The sequence below is a fragment of the Pleurodeles waltl genome, chromosome 1_2 (assembly GCF_031143425.1).
Source record: "Pleurodeles waltl isolate 20211129_DDA chromosome 1_2, aPleWal1.hap1.20221129, whole genome shotgun sequence".
In the NCBI taxonomy this organism is placed as follows: Eukaryota; Metazoa; Chordata; class Amphibia; order Caudata; family Salamandridae; genus Pleurodeles; species Pleurodeles waltl.
This window is the reverse complement of record NC_090437.1, coordinates 295,694,131-295,715,469: the sequence shown is the minus strand read 5'-3', so window position 1 is coordinate 295,715,469 and position 21,339 is coordinate 295,694,131. Positions and strand designations below refer to the sequence as shown.

Here is a 21,339-nt window from a genome sequence, read left to right as displayed (position 1 = left end):
ATGTAGGATTTAAGGGCCTCCCTGAAGCCAGCTCACCATATTACTGGCGACCTACAAGAAGAAGGACTGCTAAGCTGAAACCCCAAGCAGAGAAGAAGAAACACGACAACTTCTTTGAACCAGGAGACTTTGCAGGTTCTTATGCCGGTATGGCTGGGGCCGGCGCCAAAGACAGGTGACGCGTCCAGTGGGACCAGTGACTTCTGCCAACTCAAGAGGACTGCCCTACACCCAAAAAAGACCAAGAACTCCAGAGGACAGCGGCTCTGCCTAAAGAAAACCTACAACCAAGGACTCTCACCTCACTCCGGGTGCGTGAGTCTTGACACCCAGGGCCAGTATCCAGATGCTCACAATCACCTGGGGACCCTCTCTTGCTGGTTGGACCAAGTGCCCCCCCTGGGTTGACCTCTCCACAACGACGCCTGCAGAGGGAATCCCAAGGACCCACCTGACCGCGAAGCTCCAGACAAAGATATCCGACGCCCAAGAACACACTGCACCTGCAGCCCCCAGGCCTTGGAGAAACCAACCCCAGTGCCTCAACATTCAGCAGGTGGCCCTCCTCCCTGCCTGACCGGTGGTGTGCCCGAGACCCCCCAGGGTCACTCAGGCTGCAGGTGTGGTACAGTGGGGTGTCTCCTTACAGACCAAAACCTGACGTCCTGTTAGCGGCACAGGGAAGGCCGGGTGCAGGGTGCCGAGGGTGTGTCGTGCCTACTTGTGGCCCCTCCAAACAGTGCTCTTCTAATCCCCCCTGGTCTGCCCTCCGAGCCACGGGCACTTATCTGCAGGCAGGCCTGATTCCAAGTACCCCCATCTCCATAGGAGCCCACGTTTAATTTGCTGAACTTCGACCTCTGCACCCGACCGTCCCCATGTGGCTGGTAGTGGGTGTTTGTTTCAGTCTGGGGTTAGCGTGAACCCCAACAGGTGGACTTCCTAAAACCCACAGATAGGTTTACAGGTAAGTACAACACTTAAACTTTTCTTCCCTCCCACCCCCAAGAAATTTTAATGTCCATTTTTTAACACATCAGTTTTTGAATTATTGGCAATAATCTGAAATGATACCTGTGTGAAATATTACTTACCTAGATACTATTGAATTTTCAGAAACCAAGATTGTAGTAAGTAACTTATTTCATATCTGCAACTTGTGGTTCCAAAAATGAATTGTTTAAGAACATTTAATGTTTTGCTATATAAAAACACTGACAATAGAAGAAGCACACACTCAGTGTGGTAATGCAGTTATCAAAGTAGATAAGTCATTGGTCTGTAGTTAAGCCTAACTGGGTACGTACAACAAATGCTTTGCACTACTCTCTAATACTTTATTTTTGTTTTTTTTAATTTTTGATTTTGAAAAACTCAATAATGTGCTACACAAATCTTTTAAATTCACAAAACTTTAAAAATACTGGATAGATTACCCCGACCTAGACGTGTACAATCTGTTTCAGTTGTTTAGTTGTTTTAATTATTGCCTGCGCCGTTAAATGGTGTATTTTGGTGTGGAGTGACTCCACGGCTGCCCGGGGTTGACACTAGCACCCCAACAACCGGTACCCCCCGCTCAACATTAATGAGTCAAGTGTTTAGGTTGTGCAGGTGAGTGGGTACTGCATGGGGCACGTGCGTTCAGTGTCTGGTGTGTTCTCAATGGATGTGTGGGGTATTGTTGGTGGAGTTGGGTGTGTCCCCTGTTGGGATGTTGTGTCGTAGCCAGCTGCATACCATTGACTGTCTGGATATTTGTGTTATTTCGCGAATCATGGAGGTTTCTCATCGTTTTTTGCCTCTAGCTTAGATACTAATATGCGCGTTGCGAAATATGGAGCACGTCGCAGTCCCTTGCGCGCTAATTTCTTTAGTACCTGGTACTCTGCGTGGGACCAACGCAGCATGAGGTTGTGCCAAGCTTTCAAGTCGGGTGCATTAGGAGCCTTCCAGTTCATGGCTATCAGTCTTTTGTACATTACATACGCCAGGTCTGCAAACTTATGTAGGTGTTTATGTTTTTTCGCCATTGTCCTGAGTCCTAGCAGGCAGGACTTGGGCCTCGTCCTGGATATGGACCCCGTCATTTCTGCTATTGTTTTTACCACCCGGCCCATTCTTTTTGTACATGAGGACACTCCCAGACCATGTGGTAAAACTGTGCCTCTGGGGCATTACATCTGGGGCAAGCCAGGTCCGAGCCACTGAGTGTATGCCCGCTTCCGACCAGGCTGTGGGTGAGTGCAATCCAGTCTCGGCCCATCCGGGAAGCCGTTCCAGTGGGATGAGCGGCGAGTAGGGGAGTTCCTTTGCATCTCTTTGGATGTACCTCTTCCAGCATGCATGGGCCACCACCATCAGTGGGTTTTCGCTTGCGCTCTTTGTTTGTTTATTTGTAAGCCATGCGAGCAGGGGGGCCCCTTGGAGTCGGGTCGAGAGCCATGTGGATTCGGCCGTGTTAGGCCTGTGAATCCAGTTCAGTATCCACTGTAGCTGCGCATCCGCGTAAAGTTCAAAGTTAGGGGCGCCCAGTCCGCCCGCGTCGACCGGGCGTTGTAGCGTGGAGTGCGCGACCCGCCTTCTGCCCTCTCCCCATATAAGCTGTAGTAAGACAGTGTTCAAATTATTTTTAAAACTTTTAGGGATAATATGCGGCAGTGCCGCAAAATGGTATAGCAATCTAGGCAGTATCAGCATGTTTCACAACTGGGCAAGCTGGCCTTAGCAAAGTGGTAGTTTATTCCAGAATCGCATTGACCCCTTCATGGAAGCCATAGTTCTCCCTAGGTTACCATCCCTGAGGTCCTCTGTTCTATGATAGATGTGAACCCCTAGGTATTTGAATGTGTCGAAGCACCATTTCAGGCGGCCCACTGGGGCGCTTTCTTGTTTCGGTAGGGGCCAGCTGGTTAGTGGGAATACACAGGATTATCCCCAATTTACCACTAGGCCCGAAATCCCTCCATACTCAGACAGCAGCAATATCACTGAGGGCAGCACCTCTCCTCCTTTCCGTACATATATCAAGGCGTCGTCTGCATATAATGATATAGCATGGTAGGACCCGTTCCTAATAATCCCCCACCTTTCCTTCATCGCGCGGACGCGTGCGGCCAGTGGTTCCATTGCTAAGGCAAACAGGGCTGCCCCCTGTCCCCCCTGCTGTCGTGAGCCCCTGTTGATCGGGAAACTCCCTGATATGACCCCACTCGTCTTCACCCTGGCTTGTGGATTGGTGTACAATGTCCGCCACCATGCAGCAAATGGGCATTGGTCCTAAATTCACTCGCTGGGTACGAACAAGAAATCCCATTCTAGTGTGTCGAATGCTTTCTCGATGTCAAGTGAGATCACCATTTCCTCGTATGCATGCGGGAGAGTGTCACCCAGCACACTCAGCAGCCTCCGGATATTAAGAAAAGTGTTGCGTTTTGGGATGAACCCATTTTGGTCTTCGTGTATCAGGGTGTGCATGTAAGGGGCTAACCTGTTGGCCAGTATTTTACAATCTAAGTTTAGCAGCGACAGAGGCCTATAGAATTTAACATCAGTGGGGTCGCATCCTTGTTTAGGAAGGACCACTATCATTGCCTCTCTCAGCGTTGGGGGTAAGGTCCCACTGGCCCACGCCTCCTTGAATACTTTCAGGAGGTGGGAGTTTAAACATGTCACAAAGGTAGAGTAGTATTCTAGTGGAAGGCCGTCTGCACCTGGCGCTTTATTCCTAGGCAGTTGTGCTAGGGCGAAGTTTAGTTCCCCCATTGTCAGGGGGGCTTCTAGTGCCTCCCTGTCTGCGTGTAAGAGTAGGGGCAGGGATGAGCCCGCCAGGAAGGACACAAGTTGTTGGGTGGTACATGATGTGCGTTTGGTGTATAAGTTTGTGTAATATTCTCTGAACGTGTCGTTTATTTCTTCCTGCGCAATAGGGACAGGCGCAGGCACAATGGCTATGGCCCCGATAAGTGAGCGGTGCCAGTCTTCGCTAAGGAGCCACACGAGTAGCCTGCCTGATCTATCGCCTTCCATTTGTAGTCGCATCAGGTGGTATTTATAGTCATGTCGGCGGAGTGTGGCGTCAGCATCAGCATATTCTGCACGCGCGTCTTTTAGCACTGTGTAAGGCGTTTCGTTGCGAGCTACTGCAGTTTCTAATGCTCTTAATTTTTTTCCTACAGCTTGGTAACCTCTGCGTGTAGTGTATGTCTCACCCCCCAGGAAGTTAAAGTAGTGGTCTGCGGCCATTGTATTTCATGTGCATCCCACTCTACTGCTCTTAGATTTGTGGATCTAACGTTTATTTCCCAGTACTGTTTTAGTGCTGTGTTCAGCATGTCTGTGAATGCCTGATCATGAAGGGCTTCCACCTGTAGTCTCCACATGGGGATCGCTGGGCGCTTCCTACCCCAGTTCAGTATCATTTTAAGCGGTGAGTGATCCGATAATGTTTTAGCTAGGTATTCTGTCCCGCTGGCCATTGTGCAGATTTCTTGGGTGCCCCACACTATGTCTACCACATAAGGTACATACCAGAATATTGAATAGAATGAGTATTCCCTTTGCAGTGGATGTTTCACGCGCCATACATCATGTAGACCCATATCGCCAGCCCACGTCTGGAGTGGGTGTCAGGCGTTTCTATTAGCTGTCGCTTGTGTAGGGGTGTTCAGCGCCGGGTTCGGTATAGACAGGTCACAGTTGAAATCCCCGCCCCATATGGCGGGTGCTTCAGGATTCACCAATAATGCTGGGGTAAGTGTGCCCAGAAATTCAGATGACTCATTACTGGGGGCATATATCCCGATTGGCAGTGGAAGGTCGGCTTGACGGCAGACAATTATCGCTACATATCTGCCTCCCTGGTCTATCCTATGTGATGTTTGGAGAAAGGGGACACCACCAGCTATCCATATGAGGACCCCTCTAGTGAAGGCCGAGTATGATGTGCCTATTATCTGTCCCCCCCCATTTGCCCCGCAGTTCTTGCAGGTCGGGGTCCCATAGGTGGGTCTCTTGTAGGATTGCAATGTGTATACCCTGGCACCTGAGGCGTGCGTGCACCCGTGATCTTTTACTCGGCGTCCCCTGACGTTCCAGGGGACTATTGCATATTGATGCGTGATGTGGATTGCGGTTTGAGCCAATGATTTAATGTGCAAGACTGCACCTGACACTCTGCCGCCACTTAAGGCCCAGCCGTCACCTCCCAGCCCTGACATGTCTGTGGTTGACCCCTCAGTTTGTACACTACAGGTCAGCTCATAATACAGGGAACATTGCCGAGACTAACTATCACCCCCTTCCCTCCCCAACTGGATCCCTTACCCTACTATGAACTCGTAACAAACTACACACCCCGCAAAAGATACAGAGCTACAGATGTGGTAGCCACCCATATCTAGTAGCACACCCATTGCCAATAGTGATGAACAGCGCAGGACAATCAGTTCAGGCGGAGGGGTGACTCAGCGGTGCACAGTCAAAGTGTGTCTGCAGTTCTGGGGGTAAACTCCGGGCCCTTTAGCACATCTGTTAGTGTAGAGTCTGAGCTGATAGGTCACGCCCCGAGGACGGCTTGGAGTTGGACTCTGAGAGCCTCAAAAGAGTTCTGTGTTAGCAGAGGGGTTTCTTTCAGGACCTTGGCTCTTTCTTCTGCAGCCTGTTTCTCCGAGGGTTGTCCCCTGGTGCGCCTCTTGGTACGTTTCTGCGGAGAGGATATTAGCCAATCCTCGCCAGTGCCATCGCCCCCCTGGGGGCGAGCGAGCCCCTTGGTGTGGATCCACGTCCAGGCAGCCTCCGGGGAGGTGAACACGTGGGTGCGTTCATCGGTTGACACTCACTGTTCCCTGCTAAATTATAAGGCGTACTTAAAGCAGCGTCTACGCGAGCACGACTTAATCTTGACGTAGGAGTTGCGTTGTTTTTGTACCTCTTGAGTGAAGTCTGGGTAGGCGCTGACGACTGAGTCCTCATATCTGAAGGGGCCTTTGTTGCGGAACTGCTGTAGTATTGCATCGCGGTCTCTGAAATTCAGGAACCTGGCTATCAGCGGTCTGGGTGATTGGCCCGGAGCCGGGGGTCTTCCCGGGATTCTGTGCGCCCTTTCCACAGAGAAGAACTTCAATGGGGCCCCATTCAGAACTTCTTTTGCTGGAACAATGGCTAATCAGAGTTCCGAGTTTTGATCCAGTGATTTTTCAGGGAATCCCAGGAACCGTACGTTGAGCGGAGGAGGCGGAGGGCAGATCCCATCGCAACTTCTCAGCAGTGTCTTCATTTCTGCATCCAGGCGGAGAATTTGTTTTTGGTTGTCCGATACCGTGGGAGTCAGTTTGCGATGACTTCACTCTCTCAGAGTAGACCAACGGAAGAGGTGCTAAGTGAACTATCTGAGTAGGTTCAGGTCTTGCGATACCGTATCTATTCTGTTTTCCAATGAGGATTTAGTGTCCATAATTGCCTGTAACACTTTTTCGAATTGTGAGGAGTGGGCCTGGAGTGTGCTTTCCAGCGACTGTAAGGTTGGTATTAATTGTTGGTCGCCAGGTGAAGGTCCGATCTTGGCTTTTCGCTGATTTGGATTTCCCGGCCATTTTGCCTGACTTCTGAGGGCCCTCCGGGTCGCTGTACTGCACCACTGGATACAATCCGGGCGGTTGGTTGCGCTAGTGGCGCGCCGGCACCTCGCTGTTTGTGTCTCCTCGCCTCTCTTGCACCCACGTGGCCACTTGTGCTCCCCGAACAGCCCTGGCAGAGGCTTTACGCCCCTGTGGCCCGTTGCCGATGGAGGACACCGGGGAGGCCGGCGCGCCAGATCGTGGAGTGCCCGAGTGAGGCTTTAGCCTCCGGCTGATGGGGAGAAGGCGGGTTCCCCCAACCGCAGGGCCCACCAACTAGCGAGGACAGAAGAGAGGGGGGGAGCCGAACCCTCTTTACTCACGCCAGGTCCCCCGCTGACATCAGGCTCCCAGCGCTAGATCCACCTGTGAGGTGGGGGGGGGGGGGGAAGATCCACTGTGTGTGCGTGTGCTGGGCCGGGGGGGTCACCGGCCCAGTTCCAAAAGCCCCCGGTGTCACCTCCACGGCCGGGCGCTCCTTCAATAGGGCGGCGCCGCACGCCCAAGTCCAGTTCTGGGCTAGGCCCGGTTGCGCGTGAGCCCCAAGGGCCGCAGCAGCGAGTGATTCATGCGGCCCCCAGGTCCTCTCTGGGGGTTCGCCTCGCGTTCGGGTGCCGGGCGGAACATCCAGGGGCCAGGGCGCTGGAGCCGCAGCGTCCGCTCCCCCCCAGCACGAGCAGGGGGGGAGAACAAAGGCGAAGAGAGGAGAAAGGGGGGAGGAGGGAACAGGGCCTAGGTCTAGGCCCGCTCCCCCTCGATGCCTGCCCCTCCCGCCGACAAGCACGCACCACGCACCCGCTCCCGTGGGCCAGGCCCCGGACCGCCATCTCAACAGGGTCGGCCGCCGCGGCCTCCCCGAGGCTCCCGGGCCCCCGGCAGCCGCACTCCGCTCACTGCTCTGCTTCAGCTGGTCCCGCCGAGGGGGGCCGGCTTCCCCAGGGCAGATCCTGTCTCTGCTGTCGGGTAATGGCGCCCCGGGAGCACCCTGCAGATAGTTGAGCGCTCCATCTCGGGCTCGCCCAAAAATAAGTGTCCTTCTCGGCCGCCATCTTGGCTTCTCCCCCCACTACCCTTTGCCACAAAACTGGGAACCCCTGGACTTTAAGAGGCTTGACAGATACTATTATTGCCTCTACCGCAAATTGAGCATTAGTATTAGGTTTTAACTGCTCGACCACACTAATGCTCTAACACTACCCTCTGATAATGACTTAAGCCTGTGTGTGTACAACAAATGCTTGAGTGTCTGTTCTCATTTATTCCCTATTGGCCTGGAGTTAATATAGAAAAATATTTTTTTATTAATTTATTTTAGAACCACAAGAGTCAAATTGCAGGTTAGTGGCATGAAATGGCAATAAGCTAAGTACCTTTCTTTTAATGTATACAAAGTTCTGATTCAGTTTACATTACTGTTTTATCTATACATATGCAATTTTAAAAGTGGACCCAGTGCAAAATTCAACAGTTCCTGGGAGAGATTACAGTTAAGTACTTACCGTAATAACTAAAGTTCAGACTCTGGGGCATAGGTAGCCCACCGTTGGAGGGGTTCAAGTTTACCCCAAACACCCAGCACCAGCAACACAGGGCCAGTCAGGTGTAGAATCAAAGAGGGGCCCAAATAACACTGGAACTGGCGCACCTCCTGTCTCCATTGGAGCCTGTCTGCTAGCAGGTAAGTACCTATGTCCTCAGGGAGCAGACTAGGGGTTTTTTGTAGAGCACTGGGGGCTCGTAAATGGGCACCCAAAGTACACCCTCAGCGGCACAGGGGCGGCCGGGTGCAATGGGCAAACAAGGCGTTGAGTTTTGTATTGAAATCAATGGAGGGACCCGGGGGTTTCTTGGGCAATGCAAGCAGGGCACAGGGGGGGCTTCTCGGGCCAGCCACAAACTGGGTAAGGGTGAGGGCCGCTTGCTGGTCACTGCTGCACTGGTGGTTGGTTTTTCATGAGCCTGGGGGCTGCGGGTTCAGTGCTTCTTCCTGGCGTCAGGTTTCTTTGTTACCGGGCAGTCGCGTCAGTGGGTCCTCTGGATTCCCTCTGCAGGTATCGTCGTAGGGGAGCAGAGCGGTCGGCTGACAGTGGACACATCATTGGAGTCACCTCGGGGTCCTCTCTGCGGCTTTGGACATGGGCTAGGGGTGTTGGGAGCAGAGAAACCAGAGTGGTGGGGACTCTCACCTCACTCCAGAAGCGTGAGTCCCTTCAAAGCAACAAGAAGAAACCATCTTTAGACAGGGCTGCTGTCCACAAGAGATTCTTAGTCCTTTGCCGACTCTAGAGTTGCAAGGCAGTCCTCAGAGGCCGCTGGGCCTGCAGGATACGTCGCTGTTGAAGGTTCTTCACAGAGGAGGAGACAACTGCCTTGTCTCCTGATTCAGAGTTTTCAGGTCAGCAGTCCTTGTTAGGTCATCAGGAAACTAGGGGCAACCCTGACCCCTAAATTCAGTATTTAAAATCCTGGATTGTGTTAGTAGCCATTGGCTACTGCCCTATTACCCTGTCCTTGAGGGTGGCTACACCCTCCTTGTGCTCCCTCCCTTTGGGGAGTAGAGCACATCCCTATCCCTATCGGGCTAAATCCTCCAAAACAAGATGGAGGATTTTCCAAGGAGGGGGTCACTTCAGCTCTGGTCACCTTAGGGGTGGACCTGGTGGAGGGGCAACACCTCCTTGTTTTTCTCATTATCTCCACAGACTTGCCTGCCCCCTGGACACAGCCCCCACTTTTGGCAGCATCTCCACTAGCTGGAGTGCCGTGGGGCATTGTAACCTAGCAGTGAGCCTCAAAGGCTCAGGCTTCATGTGTCAAAGCCTGCACTGGGTGGAGGTGCTTCACACCTCCCTCCAGCAGGAACTGTTTCTGGCCTCAGAGAGCACAAAGGCTCTCACCCTATGGGGTCAGAAACTGGTCTGTGCCAGCCTGCCACTGAGAGACGAGTCAGAGATGCCCCCTATATTTTACCCAATCCTTCAGTGCAGGACTAAGATGCCAGTGCTGGATTTATTAAAAAATACACACGCAGGACATCAGTGTGGTATCAAACTTCTGAGAATAATAAACCCAAACTTCCCAGTGTTCACAGTTGCCTAGTGGCTACACTGGAGTTCGTTTTGACAAACTCCCAGACCATATAATATGGCCACACTGCACTTACAAAATATGTCCAAGAATGGACACTGTAGGGTCATAGGTCTCTTGCAGCTATGCCCTCATCTGTGGTATAGTGCACCCCGTGATAGGGCTGTAAGGCCTGCTAGAAGGGTGACTTACCTGTGCCACAGGCAGTATTTTGCGAGCATGGCATCCTGAGGGGGTTGTCATGTCGACTTTGCCTTTGCCATTGTGTGTGTTGGTGGGGAGTAAATCTGTAGTGTGCATGTGCTAGGTGAGTGATCCCTTAGGGTGGAACAACACATGCTGCAACCCTTATGGACCTTCCCTCGTCACAGGGCCCTTGGTACCGCTGGTACCTTTTACAAGGGACTTAATGTGCCCTTAATCCGGTCTTTTGTGGAAACAATCTCTTTCTCAATTAATTCACAAGCATGAGATGCTCTAAGCTAATTTAAGAGAGCCTGACATAACTTGAAAAGAAGCCTTTGAAAGGCTTTGGAAAGTAGCCAAAGAAATTAATTTTAATTTGTAGAAGGAGCAATACCAAAAAAAGAGCCGAAAACACTAGCACATTTCCTCATTTCTAAGAACTGCAGGTTCTCATTTACAGAGGCTTCAACTCTGCTCCATAGACCATTAGTGTGATAAAACTGATTTATTAAATTAATGGCCTTAGGTTCTCTAGTGTGTGTTACATTTCACATATGGTCTTAGCATAACAAAGTGAAATATATGTGCTTTAAAATGATTGAACCCTGTACTTATTTGAATTATCACACATTGGATTGACAAATGATCTATTCTAAAGTTGTGCAGATGTTGTTTTAGTCCACCAAGGCTTCTAAGGTCCGTTCATGGAAAGTTCTGGAAATTTCTGAAGCATTCACAATATAAAAATCTATGCTTGTGACGTGTGTTATTCTCTAACTGTTCAAGGTACCCAGGGGTATGTATAGAAAACTACAAATTCGAAGATTTCCATACAGACTGCCACTACTCAGATTTCGGATATGGAAAATTTGCATAAATAGGTTTGACAGATTTATCTCCTACACCGACCCTTGCTCCTAATCCTTCTCCCAACCTTGAACTGCATGTACCCCTGCAAATTGCAAGAATAATTTTCTGCATCTACCAATCTCACATTTTGTATGTAGACTCCATTTCCCATTCAAAACTTGTAACTTGGCACTGTAGATGATCCATTATTACTGTGGATTTTCTACAGTATTGGAAATGAAGCTTGCAGATTTAAACCCAACAGTTCCTACTTTTGTGAATCAAGGTTTAAGGATTTGTACCAGCAAATGACTTTTCTGCATTGCCAAGTTGAACTTAACATTGGCAAAACATCAGTGTCAACTGAGGAGAAAACTATGAATTAATCATAAAATAGAACCTTAGCCTGCTGCAGACCAATATTTGGAGAAAGTGAGCTATCACAGATCAAGACAGTAGTTTAATAAAGTTTTGGATCCCTGTCCATATGTGTAATTACATCATGAAACAAATCTAAGAAACTTAACCGTTGCTTAAACGATAATATATGTTTAATGCTCTATCATGGCTCATCTTCAAACGTATATAGTACTCAAAATCTTTATATATTAATCAGGGGCCAGAAACACAAGAGTCTTTTACATCATTTATGTTAACAGCTTGGAAATAAAACATTTATTAATTTACCTATTAAGAAGGCATTTTAGAAAAACTGAGACTTAAGATTTTGAGTTTTCGATCTCAGAGATGAATACTAAGTCTCAGATGCTGTGCCCGGTGCTGTTGCAAGCCACCAGTTGCCTTCAATATCATTTTATGGGTATTATTGTACTTGAAAATATCTCACATTTGTCCATGTTTAGTGTTGATACCTTCTTATTAGTAATGTGGTAAACACTTTGGGGGGAAAAGTGTTTAGAAGCCAATTCATCCCAGACAGTAGGTAGAACGTTTTGAAGTAGCATTAGGGGCCATACCAGGGATTCCACACAACATTTCACAAAATTTCAAATGCACATCTTAATCGGATTATATCACATTTACAACCATTTCCCTTACATTGTGTACTGAGGCAATTTGGGGGACATTTTAAAGTACAAGTTACTTACCTTAGGTAACTATGGAATCTGCAACTAGAATATGACACCTGGGGGAAAATTCAAAAGTATGTATCTGGTAGAGACAAACTGGATCTGGAGATTTTTTCCTTCGAGCAATACCCTTGCTCGGTAGGTGGCGTCGGTCGACTCTACGACGCCAATGATGCCCGCAGTCGCTGTGATGGCATTGGGAGTAGTACAATGACACCGCCTCAGCGCAGTGACGTCAGTTTTTTTCGTGGCTCTGCACTTTGGCGTGGAAAGTTGTGAAAAGAAACAGAGATTGGTGTGCCAGAGCTAGGGCCCTGAATGGGGAGGCCCTGTCCCTGGAAATCAGTTCACAAGGCTGGAGGATGGGTGGGTGGGTGGGTAAGGAACTTTTGCAACTAGAATGAGTCTCTATCAGATGTACGTTACCTTCAATAACGTTTTATCTGGTAGAGGCTTCTAGTTGCATACTCCTTACCTTAGAATAGATACCCAAGAATTGCCATCCTCGGAGGTGGTGTGCAAACCAAACTCATACTAGAAAGTCCTGCAGGACCGAACGACCTGCCGGACCCGACTATCCATGCAGTAATGTTTAGCAAGCGTGTGCAAGGATGCCCATGTAGCTGCCTGGCAGATTGCTATTTCCACTGCATTATCCATGACAGCAACTCCACGAGCTGTCGCTCTGGAGGAATGAGCGCGCAAGCCCTCAGGAGATTGTTGGATATGTGGGTGCGAAGAAAGGTACTTCTTGGCCAAAGTGTAGCACATTTTGGTGCAAAGGATCAAAGAGGTATTATTCCACCGGGAAATCTTTGGCGTTCTATCTCAAACGTACTAATGCTCTCTTTTGGGTGCAGACGGTGGAGTCTCTCCTCCTCATGAGAAGGATGTGGAGGTGCGTAAAAAAGTAGGGAAGGTGATAACCTTCCTTCCTTCCCAAGGTTGTTACACCTTTTCATGTAGGACAGTCCTAGTGCGCAACACCACTTTGTCAGGGTGCATAGATAAGTATGTGGGCTTTGAAGAAAGGGCCTGAAGCTCAGTTTTTGTTGTTGCCATCACGTCTGTCTTGAAAGTAAGGAGTGCAAGCAAAGGGAGTACACATTAAGTAAGTGAGCCATAATGGACAATTGTGCATCAGCTCAAAGTAGGGATAAGATTGAGGTCCCACTGAGGCATGATAAAGGTCTCACCCATTTGTTTCCTGCCACTCCATTTAAGAAATCGATTGACAATAGGAGACTTGAGGAGTGAGGGCTGATTAGGAAACCTAAGGAAGGCCGAAATAGCTGATAAATACCCTTTTTCTTTGGACCAGCAGGGCTCTGCTTTGGGCACTCAGAGTGAACAAAATAACCTCAAAGATATATGGCATGGTGTACCAACAAATCTGTTGATTCCCCTCTCTGCCCTTTTATTTGTGCCAATGACAGGCATATACCGTTTTGATGGAGGGACTCCTGGCTGCCAAGATAACGTGTCAGACTTCTGGTGGAAGGTCAAAAGCCATCAACTGCCACCGCTCAATCTCCATGCATGAAGGCAGAGATTGAACAGGTTCTGGTGGAGAACCGTCCCATGCTGCTGCAACAGAAGATCCCCCTGAAGGGGCAGTCCGAGTGGAGGATCCGTGGCCATGCTTAATAGCTCGGGATACCATGATCTTTTACCCAGAGTTCTCAAGAAGATCAGGAACAACCGGGCTCAAGTTATTTTCGTGCCCAGTCTGGAGCCACCAAGTGGTATAGGCGTAAAGGAGGCTGGAGTTCCACTCAAGACGAAAAGCGTCTCCGAGTCAGCTGTTTTGTGTGTTGGAGTTTCCAAGGCAGCACTGACAGATCTAACCAAGGCTCTCCCCACTGGCCATTGGGCGTTCTCTGCAGAGACGAACTATGAGGCCTTGTGCCACCTCCGGATGAAGACGCCATTCGTGATTGAATGGCAGGCTATGCAGCGATTGCGAGCCTGCCAGATGTTGGTTCGTCTGCTTGGCTGAGTTCACCAGGGTAATGCCCTGATGTTCCAGCCATGTCCAGAGGCGTAGCGCCTCCTGAAAAAGGGTCCAGCACCCTACTCCGCCCTGTTATGGCGGTAGTATTGTCCCTGAACACCTGCACTGTGGTACTGCAACAACTTTCCCTTTGAGAGAGGGAAGAAATGCTTTCAACGCAAGCCTAATTGCCCGGAGCTCCAGAAGATTGGTCTCCGGCGGAGTCTGGGCTACATATCAGAGGCCCCTGATCTCCGCCTCTCCCATGTGGCCGCCCAAACCCAGAAGTGACGCATCTGTCACTATGGATAGATCTGGTTGGGGAAGAGAGAGGAATCTGCAGTTGACCCAATGTGGATTCGAAAGCCTCCACTGGAGGCCTTTCGTAGTCCCCTTTGAGATCTGGACCATGTTGAAGTTCCAGTTGGCGCAGCATCAGGGAAATCTCTCCAAGTGCCAATGCAGAGCCCGCATATGCCATCTAGCATGTATTAGTCTCAGTGAAACCCAAGGCTGACTCTGCTAGACCTCATGCCCTCCTGCATCCTGCTAGTAAGACATTCAGGCTATGATTCTGATCATTCAGCTTCTGTCTTGGACTCGCCTTTCGTGAGGATAAGCATGAAACTGCACTGTGATGTTCCCTTTCATCAGAGCTGTTCTGGACAGAGGGAGGCAGGTGTTACTTGGGCACATTTATAGTGAACCCCAGCATGTGCAGGAGGTTCGCCGTAGTCTGGCTGTTGACTTTCTGGGGCACGTCCACCTTCCCCTTCCTCGACATCTGCAGGTTGGGGGATTCAGTCTTCATCTCCCACCTTCAGAGATAAGCTGCAACCACCACCAACACTTTCGTGAACACCCGAGGGGCGCTGGTAAGGCTGAAGGGGAGCACAGTAAATTGAAAGTGCTCGTGACCCACCAGGAATCGTAGGTAATGGCTGTGGGCAGGCAGGATGGGAATGTGGAAATAAGCGACCTGCAAGTCCAAAGCTACCATCCAGTCTCCTATGTCCAAGGAAGACAGGACCGGAGCCAGGGTGAGAATTTTGAACTTCTTCTTGAGGAAGAGATTGAGGTTCCAAAGGTCTAGGATAGGACGCAAGGCCTAGTCTATGGCTCCCTTCACCAAAAGTAGATCGTGGTTGTTATTCTCGCTACTTTCTGGAGCCCAAAATAGAGGGGGGTCCCTGCATCAGGAGAGCTGCAACTTCCTGGCTGTGAAGTCCCAAATGATCATCAGTCAACTGTATTCCAGAGGGAGGCTTGGCTGGTGGGGCAGATTTGAAGAGGAGGGAGTAGCCCCCTCGAACGATCTGCAAAACCCACCTGTCTGTAGTGATCGGTCTCGTCACCTTCCCTACTGAGAATGCGAGTGAGGGGACGGACTAGGAAGGTTTGGAGGCTGCAGCAGGAGCAGTGGTGGACTGGGCATACCTCTGGTTCCCTGTCCCACGCGGGATTCCACGTCTCAGGCCACGCAGCGGCTGAACAGCATGGGTGGCATGGTGGCTGGGATAGGGACTCGACAGGGAGTCCCTTCTGTGGTCACAAATGCAGCAAAAGGCAAACTGTTGGTCCCTTGGCCTTTCCACTGCCCCCCCTCTGAGCAGTACCCTGGGAGTCCTTGAACCTCTCCAAAGCTGAGTCTGGAGACAAGGCAAAGGGAATCGGAGGTGGGAGTCATGTCCATAAAAGAGTCTGCGTACATCTGGTTTTTCAGGGGATGTCCAACAACCAGGCGTGGCACCTCAAGGCCACTGTTGTTCGACGTTTCAACTGATCTACCTAGGTCATGTCCAGCCCACATTGGATTGTCACCGATAAGAGAAATGCTGCAGCTTGGGAGACGATAAAGTTCACAGATACCGGCGGAGGCATGTGCTGTGGTATACAGCCGTGCAAGTTATGCCACAGAGAGTGAGAATAGTGGCCCAAAAGGCATGCAGTGCTCACAGACTGCAGTGCGAAACTGGAGGAAGAAAACATCTACTTTCCAAATTGTTCCTGCCTTTTTGATTCCCTATTGGGGTGCAAATGCGCCCGAGGAAGAGGATGCCTGGATGACAAGGCTCTCAGGCATGTGGTGTTGGGTCTGGACAATAGCACGCTGCCATCGGCCCACCATGAATGACCCTAAGACCTGTTCACAGGAGCCCCTGTGTTGGGACAGGAATTAAGTACCCAGTAGGACATCGGGGAGGACTTCATTGTCAGAAGAGGCTCAGATGTGAATCAAAGTCCCTGGCAGATGCACCTCCATCAGGAAATTGGCCTTGAGCTGCCTACTGTTCGGGCAGCTGAGGTCCTCAGACCTGAAGGCTCGTATCGGGGTTGGCCTGCCCAAAAATGAGGCCCATAGACTCATAAAACTCCTTTAATTGCGCAGGCGTTGCTCCAGCTCCCAGAAACTCTAGGAAGTGCAGAGTGGACCCAGAAGCAGGCTCTGAAGAGCGAGGCCTTGAGCGTCGACACTCCACCCCGTTCTCCCGCATCGCATCAGTGGAACAAGTTGAAGGGTGACAAGACCGGTCGCAGACTCACCACCATTCTTCTTAGGATCTCTTTGAGGAAGAAGTCAAAGTCTTCTTCTTCTTACCTTGACCCGAAGACCTTCCCCTCGAGCTAGACCGGGACCTACGCAGAGTCAAGTGCCAGGCCGCCATAAGCTTGAGGGACTGCTGCCTCAAGGCCTTCAGGTGCATGGCCCTGCACTCGGTCCTCGCACAAAGTCGTGCTCCGTCACTACATTTCGCCGGTGACAGATCTGCATCAGGTCTGTTTGGTGCCTGGAGCGCAGCCACAACCCGCAGTTTGAAACCAATCTTCGGGGACATCCCTCGACGCACCAAAAAAAGTCACCTAAAACTCGACAAAAGGGTCGAAGTCGGTCAAAAAGAGACAAGGGTAGCTCTCTCCAGATAAGCGCGTGTGGTGCGGAAAGAAAAGAACTGAGGTCACTGTGCTGAGGCAGCGTCTATATAATACTCATGATGTCATCGCGGCGACTACGAACTCAACAACGCCCGCGGAGTCGACCGAGCAATACCCTTGCGCGTCGCTAGGTGGTGTCTAAGAACAAATCTCCAGATCAAGTCTAACGCCTGGGGGAAAATTCTAAGGCAAGGAATCTAAGTCTCTAGAAAAGTGTAAATAATTTCAAATTGCAAAGATTATAATCATAATCTTTAATATATATGATAAAGTAACATGTATGCTTTGGAAAAGTATATTTGCCTGTGAAATGTGGTGTATTAGCTGGTACTTCAGATCTTTCACTATTTATCATGTCTTCATACAGCCAATGAATAGCAGTTGATGAACAAGTAGAAGCACTTCACAATCACACACACTAGGTCTTACATATGTATAAAGTAGTCTGTTGATTTTAATATTGTGTTGATACTGTACAGTGAATCGGAGGTAATTCTTTAATGGGACCAGCATTATTCATTGTGATGCTACTTTCTAGCTGGAGGTGAAGTTAAATAAAGTACATTTTTCAGTTGTTTATTTCATATAAGGACAGGTTCGTGGTTAGGAATTGTTCGCTAAGTCAATATCTGTTTTTTCCCCTTTTTCCAGCATCCGGAGCATCCTGATGTTTTAAGCGTCACCTGATGGAACAGGCGTGATAAAAGGATTAACCCTGCGTTTCATAATAGTCAGTCTTTCTTTCAGTTGCTGCAGTGTGCCATTTCTTGTCCTTTAAAGTGAGCACAAAGTTTTGCTATTTCAAGACTCGTTTACCAAAGCTTTCACATAAACTGAGATGCTTGTTCCCCAACAGGGTTTTTTAAAGTATGCTCATGCTCTTAGTTCTCTGCTTAAATCCTGCCACATTCATGTACTCACACTGATTTACATTAACTAAGGATACTTCAAAATTGGCAATTGCATCTGCCAAAACTTTGATTATGGGCGTCTAATGTGGTTTTGATTTTTATTATCTTTTCAAAGGCAAAGGCTAAAATATTCTTAGACTTAGATGAAAATGTTTTTTCAAATAAAGGATGTTGTTGCAATAGGTAGATACACATGTTGTGGTCCGGATTTCTTTGTGAAAAGGAGTAAAACATATTTAATTCCAAATATCCAGGTTAATAAAACACCTGTAACCAATCGGTAAAATACACCTAAATTGTTCATTTCCTTCATTCAATGAGTGCACCTAAATGTTGAACATGCACTTTTGCAAATGTGTAATGCACAAATGGGCAAAAACGGTATAGGTACGAAGCAAGTCACCTTTGTCAGACAAAAATCCACTTAATTTCATGTGTGCCATTGAATACCTCTAATGTTCAGAGAATTGTATTGTAAGGCGCATTTATCCTCGGGAAGAGTAATACAATACAATAAGCCATTGAATTTAATAGTTTTTATATAGCGCTTACTACCCCTGACGAGGCGTCGAAGCGCTTTTCGGCGAGTAGCATGCTACTCCCATCACTAATTCTTGTTGGGTTCTGATTAGTGTATGGAAAGATCCCTTTCCCTGGCTCCCTAGGTTCTGTTGGAAGGGACAGAGAGGACCTGGAAACTGAGCTGCAAACATCTTTAAGATCCCAGTGCATTTTAGTCCTACCTGTGTACTTGGACCTTACATGTAACGAAGAAGACATTAGTTGTGTTACAGGTTATATGTTTCAGGGTTGTTTTTGCCAATGTGGCAGATGTTGTTCGAGGTGGTACAGGAATTTGGCATGGCCGACCTATAAATAGTGGAAGTGGCCCCCATATATTGCAGCTGGTAGATACACCAGCCGAAGGAAGGACATATTGCTCCTTGTATACCCAAAAACTATATAGATCTGAGCATTTTCTTGAAGTCATCCTCAGGTGTATTCATCAAATATGGAATCACGCGTAGCTTACAGCTCCAAGAATACACCGGTTTGTTAAACGACACATGGGTCTGGTCCTCCGTGTACATGGAGCGATTTAAAAAAACCTAGACAGGTATTGTAGGACAGATCACCGACATTCAGTACCCCTTCAACTTCCACTCAATATACATATGGAAACTATAAGACATCGATTACTGTTCACACGCCAAGTAGACCAGTAATCAGTTGCAGCCTAACGTGTGTTGCCTGATCCTGAGACATAGCAGTCTCCTTGCTCTTGCTCTGGGGGGGGAGGTGTGGGGGGGGGGGGAGGGTTAGTTTTATGACCACCCTGAGGAGGAACGCCAGCAGATACGCTTGTGACCTACTGGACCCACGGGATCAAGCCTGGTCAGAATTTACGTAGGCGAATTTATACATTAATTATCATCTCCTCACAAGAACCTCAAATTGTGATCAGCGTTTCTACGTGGCTAGTGTGTACCTGGCATAGCCAGTATTAAAAATAATAATATTAATGTGGAAAATAAGCAAAAAACAGTTTTCCATCTATGAAATATAAACTTTACAAATACATGAAAAAATCTTCACAAGTATTTTAGTGCAGTTTAGTTTTAAGCAGCTGCACTATAATAACACCAACAGTGCCTTAGGAGTCACAAGGCACCTGCAACTGAACCACTGCAGACCGACAGATTCAGTTCAGTACATCAGGCACTATTCTCCGAGTTGTTTCATGGGAGGCTGTCTGTTAAGAGATCAATTCCAGCCATTAGGGACGCCGCCACGCCCCTACCAGACTCCTGAAACTTTAGAAATTTTGATTTTTAAGTAGAGAGTAAACTCACCGCAGATACGACATGCTATGCGCTACAAAACACCCAAAAGGGGTACATACATTTGGCCTCAGCACTTTTCATACTCTGCAGAACTCGGCTGACCCTGAGGTATCGCTAGATTCAGGGTTGTGGCAGTCAGTTAAGAACGTAAGTCTACTAAGCCAATGTCCTGAAAGGCATTTTGTGTGCAGCAAGTGTAGATGAATGCAGGTTGCCAAAACAGCTGACAATTATTTTTCAAACATCCGGCGGGTACAGGCAAGCAGCTATTGCATCTTGTCAGTAGGCAGTACACACCCAGGAACTCACCAAGACCAGCACCTGCTGCATAGACCGACTTGGGAAGAAGAACAGCAGCCTTACAGAAATCAGGTGTCTTTGGATAAATTCAGTGTGGAGTGTGCCAAATTGTTTTGAGGGGATAGTGCAGATACCCTGTCTTATCATTGAAAAGTAGATATAATCCTGGTCACAGAGAAGATACAATTACCTCACTGCACCATGGTTGCCTCCACCTGGATGGTGGTACCCCAAAACCACTTAGCCAATAAAGCTGGTGGTTTCCACCTGTTAGCAGTCCCTCCTCAACAAACTCTACTGCTATGTCCGCCGTAATGTACACACACTTTGTTTCCACTGTGAGAAGACCAAAACACAACATCAGGCCACAAAAACGGACGCATCGACCATGAGACAGATAGCCAAGGTAAGAGAATTGGCAAAATTGGGCAGCTTGATAAAGTTGGGCAGTTAGAGTGGAAAAAGAGTCGTCGGCTGGCCTGGACTTCCCCGGCTGGTGTACCGAAGGGCCTCGCTGTTGCTCAGGATCCCGCCTCGAAACACTTATGATTCTCCGAAACCTGGCCCAGGAGGTGCCCGACCTCAGGTGTAGGCGTCGGCAACAAAGATGTGATTGGCCCCAAGGGAATAGACATTCTAACTCTGGGTGGTGTTGAATTGGAAATGCGTTTATAGTACAGATGCAATATTACATTTAAATAACGGTAAACGTTTGTTTTTTTCTATTTAGGGAATTTCATTTCCCATTATGTCCCTATACCTTACCTCATGGCATATAATCTTGTTGATAGCAGGTTGAAATAAAAAAAAGGAAACAAAAATGGTGGTAAAGCCATGCGCTAAACCATAACATGCATTTAGATGCACAAACTGGTGTGTCCCTGGTCACAAACTGCACTTAAGGGAAGTTTCACAAGCACATCCGTCTGGTATTGTCGTGTTCCAGATATCAAGGCACTCACTTTCCTAGCGGATAATCCTATAGAAAAACAGATCCAGACTGCATTTCAGAATTTGTTTATGAAACTTTTATGTAAGGGGTAGGGATGTTATTGCCCATCCCATTACATAAGCCTTTGGAATACAATTTCCTGCAGGTTTATGCCCAGGCGTGTAGGTGTAAAATGCTCCACTCTGTCCACTTGGATGAGAAGCAGGGATGAGAAGTAAGGATTAGGAGTGAGAAATGAGGATGTCCTAAAATGACTTGTGGGTACAGCATCCATCATCCCTGCTTCTCATCCAACACATATCATCCCTACTCCTCATTCCTCATCCCTCAGTCATACCAACACATTTTCAGTTTTGTGAAACACACCTTCGCACTGATTGGTTGGGAACAGCCAATCAGAGTTATGAGAGAGAGAGCTGCATTCTATTTCACTGAAAAACCTCCCTCTTCACCCACCATGTGCAATGAGAAGGCTGAGTGGAAATGCAACAGTGTGTTTTAAATAAAATGTTTCCAGTAAATTCAAGGCTGCACAATATTTCACTCAGTGTTTTTCTGTTTGCACAGGCCTCTGC

General features: G+C 48.5%; 1 protein-coding gene across 1 annotated transcript in view; it reads left to right on the top strand.

The window, feature by feature from the left end:
* The window catches only part of LOC138299795 (alcohol dehydrogenase 1-like), a 119,220-nt gene extending 101,262 nt beyond the window's left edge, over window positions 1–17,958 (top strand). Inside the window, exon 9 of the mRNA XM_069238358.1 lies at window positions 17,409–17,958. Coding sequence (XP_069094459.1) covers window positions 17,409–17,433 — 25 coding nt within the window. The 3' untranslated portion in view covers window positions 17,434–17,958. The remainder of the gene's footprint in view (window positions 1–17,408) is intronic.
* The last annotated feature ends 3,381 nt before the right edge of the window (window positions 17,959–21,339 follow it).